Source organism: Oryza glaberrima, chromosome 5 (genome assembly GCF_000147395.1).
Source record: "Oryza glaberrima chromosome 5, OglaRS2, whole genome shotgun sequence".
Lineage (NCBI taxonomy): Eukaryota > Viridiplantae > Streptophyta > Magnoliopsida > Poales > Poaceae > Oryza > Oryza glaberrima.
The window spans coordinates 19,402,406-19,409,583 of record NC_068330.1 but is presented as its reverse complement, the minus strand read 5'-3'; the positions used below and the strand labels follow the sequence as shown (position 1 = coordinate 19,409,583).

The following is a 7,178-nucleotide window of genomic DNA, read 5'->3' as shown; positions in this document are numbered from 1 at the left end:
GTTTGAGTAAAAGTCTGCCGCAAAAACTTATGGTATCTTAGAGTTTGTTAGAGATAAGAGTCGTGTTCGACATTGACATATTTTGTAATCTCGGGTATAAATAGGCCCCGAGCCCCATGTAATCAATTTAACACACGTTCAATACAATCTTGGCGCATCGCCACCCTTTACTTTCGTTTTGTTTCGACGAGTTCTTTCTTTCGGGTTGAGCTGCATCGGTTTCGATCTTCAACTAGAGGTAAAACTTATTATGGCGGCTTGCGTTCTCGGGATTAGTGCTTTCATCTTTATGATACTCTAATCTTGTTTATGTAATTCGTCGAGTTATCATATATCCTATATAATCTCTGGCAATATTGTTATTTAACCCTTAGTCGGCTAACATTTATCGCTAGAAGGCAGCCGATCAGGTTAAATACCAACGTTGACTTAGATTATATAGGGTATCCACCACTCTATAAAACATCCAACGGCTTGATTGTCAAGATATTGTTCTTTTTTTCATACTTAATGCTGCATCAGTTGAGTTTGATCTATTAAGTCGTGCTTAGAATCTTAATCTCTAGCCTGCTTTTGGTTGCCGATTAGGGTAGTGTTGGGGTTTCAGCCGATCTTACCTGATTTAGCTTTAAATCTTACGTGCTTAATTGATATGCTAGATCTGCCCTTTATGTTAAGATCTTACTACAACAAAGTATATTAGGCTTCTGTTTGATATATATTTTACTTGCTTTAATATCTTAATATAGAGTAGTATCGGAGTATTAGCCGATACATGCTAGATTTATCTGATCGGCTATGCTATAAATGTTTATAATCTTTTTGTTAATATATATTTTGATCTAAGTGATTTATACGGTCTCGGCATGGCGACCGATCTATCCCAATCACTTGATTTAAGTATATATCGACAGAAGTATTATATACCATTGATATCTATAGCCGATCGAATAGATTTAATTCTTTTATGCTTATTTATGACTCCCGATCGATTCATATATGACATCGGCTCAAAGATAAATGAAACGTCATCGGCAGCTAATCGATCGGCTATCGTTTGTGGATTTAACTACTACTTTTCTGTTTTTATTTCTTGTTGATGGCATGATCAAATCAACTGGCACGCTCACGAACCTAAAGGCAAGATTTTTGGACCTGCACTGGAGTTAAGCAGATCTCTCAGGCCTCGTGTTTTTCGCATTAGCAAAAGCAGGTCCCTTAACGGTTTTGATGGTGATTTTGTCTGATGTGGCGCCTATGTGGCCGGTTTGACTTGGTCCTCGTCCTACGTGGTGGTAATGTGGCACTGGAAGAAAAATATAAAAATAAAAAATAAAAACAAAATGTGGGGCCCACATGTCAGTTAGACAAAAGGAAAAAATAGTGGGACCCACCATTCTCCCTATCCACGGACGACGGGAGAGGAGCGACCGGCGTGTCTCTCTCCCTCCCGGCCATCCTTCCTCGCCGGCGAGCGCGCACGGAGAGGGAAAAAGGCGGCGGATCCGTTGGTCGCCACCCTCCGTTGGTGTTCGGATTGGATCCGTGCGCCGTCTGAGTGCTTCATGGCTCCGGCTGCGGTGGCTGCGGCGGAGGCGGGGTCGAAGGTGGCAGGAGGGGGGGATGTTGTGGCGGCGTGGGAGCGTGACGCGGAGAAGCTGGAGTTCATCGAGGAGATGACGAGGGGGTTCTACGCGGTCCAGGAGCGGGTGCTGGCGGCGATCCTGGCGCGGAACAACGGCACCGAGTACCTCCGCCGCCACAGCATGGAAGGACGCACCGACCGGGAGGCGTTCAAAGGATGCACAGCATGGAAGGACGCACCGACGAGGACCTCCGCCCGGAGATCGAGCGCACCGCCAACGGCGACCGCTCGAACATCATCTCCTCCCACCCATCACCGAGTTCCTCACCAGGTGTGTAGTACTAGCTAACCCAAACAAAATTCCTTTTTCAATTAATCCTGCCTTTCATTTGCCGGCTCGGCTCCGCCATCTACTCCAACTAATTGTTTGATTAGTTTTGGTTGCTTGGTTGATCATTCTTGCTAACTAATTGGCGTGCGTGTGCATCCTTTGATTTATTTCCTTTTTCTTTCTTGTTTTGCTCCTTGCAGATCATGTTCTGCTGCTTTGAGAATCGCAAGTTGGGGGCGGAGGAAGAGGCGCGCAGCGGGCGGTGGACAGCGACCGTCTCTGCCCTCCTCGCCGGCTGCAACCTTTTTCTCTCTCCGTGTGCGCTCGTCGGCGAGGAAGGATCGCCGGGAGGGAGAGAGAGAAGAACGCGCCGATCGCTCCTCTCCCGTATAGATGGCCAAAAGGCCCAAGGCCCGACGGTCCGGACCATGTCACGATATTTTGGCCCGGCCCAAGCACGGCACGGCCCGACGGAGGTCGGGCCCGTGCCGGCCCGGCCCAACCACCAGGTTATGCCTGGGCCCTCCACCGGCACGTTGGGCCGGGCCAGCACGACCGGACCGGCACGGCACGATGGGCCAGCAGCCAGGCCCGATACACACAAAAAAAATAGGGGAGTAAAATACACATATTATATGCCATGGACGAAAGAATAGGGATGTAAAATATACTTATTTTATCTATACATATATCAGCCCAAAGAGGAGGGACGGAAAATAGACTTATTTTAGCTATACATATGTCAGCCCAAAGAGGAGAGGCGGAAAATAGACTTATTTTGATATACATATGTAACAGCCCAAAGAGGAGGGACGAAAAATAGACTTATTTAAAAAAAGACCCGATGGGGGCACCCGTGCCTTCGGGCCGGCACAGCACGGCCCGACAGCTAGTGGGCCGTGCCTGGGCGGGAGGTGCAGCCCATGGGTCGATACGGCCCGGCACGAAGTGCCGATACGGCCCGGCACGAAGTGCCGATCGGGCCATGCCAGCCCGATGGTTGGTGGGCCGTGCCTGGGCCAGGCCATGCCAGTCGGGCCTTTTGGCCATCTATACTCTCCCGTCGTCTGTGGATAGAGAGGATGGTGGGTCCCACTGTTTTTTCCTTTTGTCTGATTAACATGTGGGTCCCACATTTTTGTTTTTATTTTTTATTTTTATATTTTGCTTGCAGTGCCTCATCACCGCCACGTAGGACGAGGACCAAGTTAAACCGGCCATGTAGGCACCACATCAGCCAAAACCACCATCAAAACCGTTGAGGGATATACTTTGCACTGGTTTTGATAGTTGAGGGATTCGTTATATCTGTTTTTTCAGTTGAAGAATGAAAATCGGATTCGTTGACAAGTTAAGGGACCCTAAATGAACTTATTCCACTAAGTACAGAATCTAGTACGGCCCAACATGTTTGGGCCAGAATACCTAACTGCCTGGTGCCCACTTCAAGTCCATTGCTAACATCAAGAACATGCTAATTTTCCTTTTTTTTTTTCTTTGAACACAAGAAAAATGTATCTGCTCCTACCCAAAAAGCAAAGTATCTGCTGTGAAAATATCAAGAGCAAAATATCTGCCGGGTCGCTTTCAACTCTTCCACCCAGATCGAGCTCTTTGGACTGGGCCATGTTTGGGCCACTTTAGCCTGTCACATGGTGTGGTGGACGCACCTAAAGTGGGTCACACCGAACGCTGAAATGTGGCATCACGACAAAAATAAGAACTCCGGCCTTATCCATCACAGCTTCTACGTACGTCTCGAGTCGGACGTTTAGACCAACATGCACCACCAAACGACAACGGCAGAATGCAAAAGAGGATGCGTGTCTATGCATCGCTGTTAGAGTAAGAATAATAATAAAATCAAGTGGTATTATTATCTGAAACCTAAGTAACACCTAAAGATACGATGATACATGATACATTTATGATACCTTCATGATACTTAAAAGATAATCGTGATATGTCGATCCGGTATTCGGAAGATGTTCAAAGGGATATGGTGTGCATGTCTACGCTCGTAAGGATGAGTATACGTGTGTTCTGAGCACATATACTGTGTTCCTAAAAAAATAATGTCAGAAAGTATCATCAAATCATAATACATGAAGGAGTTGCGGTATCCGAAGATATCAACCTGATACCTTCATTAGGTATATATTACTCCATATCCCCTTTCTTATTTCACTTAACCTAGATAGTCAGATTGCAGCTTAGTAAAAGACATGGTGTGCCAGGATGATTCAATATAGATGGTGCGGCGCAAGAGAGGGATCACAGTTCAAGAAGGGTGCATGCCTTATGTGGGAGGTTAGTGTGCAGGAGGGGGTTTTTTTTTTTCCGGGAGGGGGAGTTGAATAGAAGGAATACATGTTATGTAGACAATGGGGACATAATCCTGACGTTGGCTCTCCCAACATGTCACTATGTTAATACCTAACTCATCTCATTCTCGTAAAGTTTGTTAAAAACAACCATGTGCATGTGGTTATAGATGTGGATACAACTTTTCTTCGCTCGTCCCCTCTCTCCTCTAACTCAACACTTAAGGTGGCAACCATTATAACCCATTTATATCACCTTATCATACACGCTCTTATGTGATTCTATTATCAGAAACTATATGTAACGTAGCAGTGAAGTGGGATACACATAGAAGAGCAAGGTCGCGTTGTGGTATTTATACATATAAGATGGTCCATCGATGCATCATATATGATACTACTTGTTCACGAGAATAAATTAACACAAGACTTTATCCTATTGGACCCGTCGTCTTGACATGTCAAGGTAACATTAGATGTATCTATACCTAATTAAAAATGCGCAAGGTAGCACTAGATGTTCAATCTTCATTTTTTTTTGCCTCCCACCGCCACTGGCCCAAACCCTAGTACCGCTGCCACATCGATATGTTTACCCATGTGTTTTCTCCTCCAATTAATAGCAAAAATCAATTATCACTCTTCCCTCATCATTTTCATCATGATTTACCTTTCATTTCAGTTTTAATTCGCTGGATTTAATCTCAGTCGCTGATGATGGCCAGCCGGCGAGCTTCCTTGGCTGTTTTTATCCGAGTTTTGCATATTCGCTCGGATTTTAGGAAAAACATAAAGAGGAGATCAAGTAGATCAAAAGCCTTCAATCAATTTTAGGAGATCGAGAAAGATTCGGCCAAATTTGATTGGGAGGGTCGCTTCAGCATGCGGTCACGAGACTATCTTCCGGAGGTTGAAGACGATAGTCTACTATACAAGTTGGGCATGTGGCTCAACTTGTGAGCTGGGCTGAAGAGATAGGCCGAGCAGGGGGAGATAGCGTCTGGGCTGAGGTTGAAAATGAAGAAAAAAAGGCTTTCAACTGAAAACCAAGGAATATTTTTCATTAATCTTTTCAAATTATAACGTATAGCTATTCGAATGTTTTAATTTACTGTTCAGCTCCTAATAGCTATTGCATCACTGGAAAAATATTTTTACCCGTTACAACACGCGGACATTTTTTTCTAGTTATTACACAAATCTACACGCCATATACATAGATGGTGGCTATTTTTTCCCTATTTTTTAATCTGACTTATAAACGGTTATACGTGTCATGAGCAACCAAAATAATACGTGTTCCATTCTAACACCACCAAGATTCAGTAAGGCTTGAGACCAAGCATGTCTCAACCATACCAATACTTTTCTTTTTAGAAAAAATACTAAATTTTGATAAAAACCAACAAACCAGATAAGGTTTAAATAAATGCCGGTGCATAGTAACGCCACCTTGTACAATACCTAAAGAAAAGGATACTCGTCCTAATGCCCTATCCAATTCGACAAACACACGATCCACATCTGAAGAGGTTGGGGGAGATTATGCACATCTGAAGAGGTTTTGGGGGATTAAGATTCTAAGAATCTATTGGTTGGTATTTAGTTTTTGAGATATGACTTTCCTAGCTTATTGCTTCGGGACTATCTACAAATTTATCCACAAATTTTCTCCTAAAAAATTGTAAATGTAAATATAATACAATAGTAGTGTAATTACATTGTAACTGGTACGTAACTTTCATGTAATTATGAAACCATTAAATTTGCTTTAAGATTCATTTAAGCGAGGAAGAAAACAACACAACGCACACAGAAGTGAGAGGATTTGATGTTGTAACCTCCGCTTCACGAAAAAAACATGTTATCACAAATTTTTTTAAGGTTACATACAAGTTAAGTTATATTTTAGTTACATGCAAATTACGAAGTAATTATACTATATTTACATCTGTCGATTTTTTTAGAAAATTTGTTGATAAATAGATAGCAAAATTTTATTGCTTATACAACTACATATTCAACCTGGGCCCCTTTGAATCAAAGGATTTATGAGGAATTTCATAGGATTAAAATCCTATAGGAAAATTTTCTATTTGGCCATTTGATTCAAAGGATTGAAGTTTTTCAATCCTATGATTCCTATGGAATGACACATTGCATGCGGATTTTGGAGGAAACTTAGAAAGACCTCCAACCTCTTGGAAAATTTCCTTTGAGTCTATCTCTCTCATCCACGTTTTTTCCTGCGGTCCAATCAAACGATCATTCCTGTACTTTTCCTGTGTATTGCAATCCTCTATTTTACACTTCAATTCCTATCGGAATCCTGTGTTTTCCTATTCCTTTATTTTTTCAACCCTGCGATTCAAAGGGCCCCTTAGAGTGCCAACCTAAATTTGAACTGTTTCGAGGAGTTGGAAATTATGTATGAAGATGCAGCTACTAGGCCCCCTTTGAATCAAAGGAAAAATCATAGGAATTTTAGAGGATTTTATTCTATGGGAAATAATCCTATAATCCTTTGAAACAAAGGATTGTTTCTTATGAGTTCATTTGAAATTCCTATGGAATGTATTTTACTGGTAAACCTAGCTTTTCCAGATTCTCAGAAGCCAGAAACTGGTAAACCCAACTTTTCCAGATTCTCAGAAGTTGGCTACCAACCAGCTGCTTCTTAGAATATTAAGCTCCCCAAACAGGATTCATGCAATTTTCCTGTGTGCTAATCAAACGATAGTTTGGAAACTTTCCTGTGTTTCAAAATCCCATAGTTCGGCCCCCTTTGAAATAAAGGAAACATCATAGGAATTCTAGAGGATTTTATCCTATGAAAAATAATCCTCTAGAGCCCTTTGAAACAAAAGATTGTTTCCTACCAATTCATTTGAAATTCCTATGGAATGGACCTTGCTTGAGCAATTTTGGAGGAAAATAA

General features: G+C 42.5%; 1 protein-coding gene across 1 annotated transcript; it reads left to right on the top strand.

Moving 5' to 3' along the window:
- The first annotated feature begins 1,565 nt into the window (after positions 1-1,565).
- On the top strand, positions 1,566-2,617 carry LOC127774241 (uncharacterized). The gene is made up of 2 exons (XM_052300494.1): positions 1,566-1,916; positions 2,117-2,617. Exons 1-2 carry the CDS (start codon positions 1,566-1,568, stop codon positions 2,570-2,572), a joined length of 807 nt encoding a protein of 268 aa, XP_052156454.1. The 3' UTR covers positions 2,573-2,617.
- Positions 2,618-7,178: the final 4,561 nt, after the last annotated feature.

Excerpts from the sequence above, each read along its gene's own strand:
- LOC127774241 (XM_052300494.1), top strand. The coding sequence starts at position 1,566 with ATGGCTCCGGCTGCGGTGGCTGCGGCGGAGGCGGGGTCGAAGGTGGCA. Across the intron at positions 1,917-2,116 it reads ATCACCGAGTTCCTCACCAG|ATCATGTTCTGCTGCTTTGA; the intron begins GTGTGTAGTACT and ends TGCTCCTTGCAG.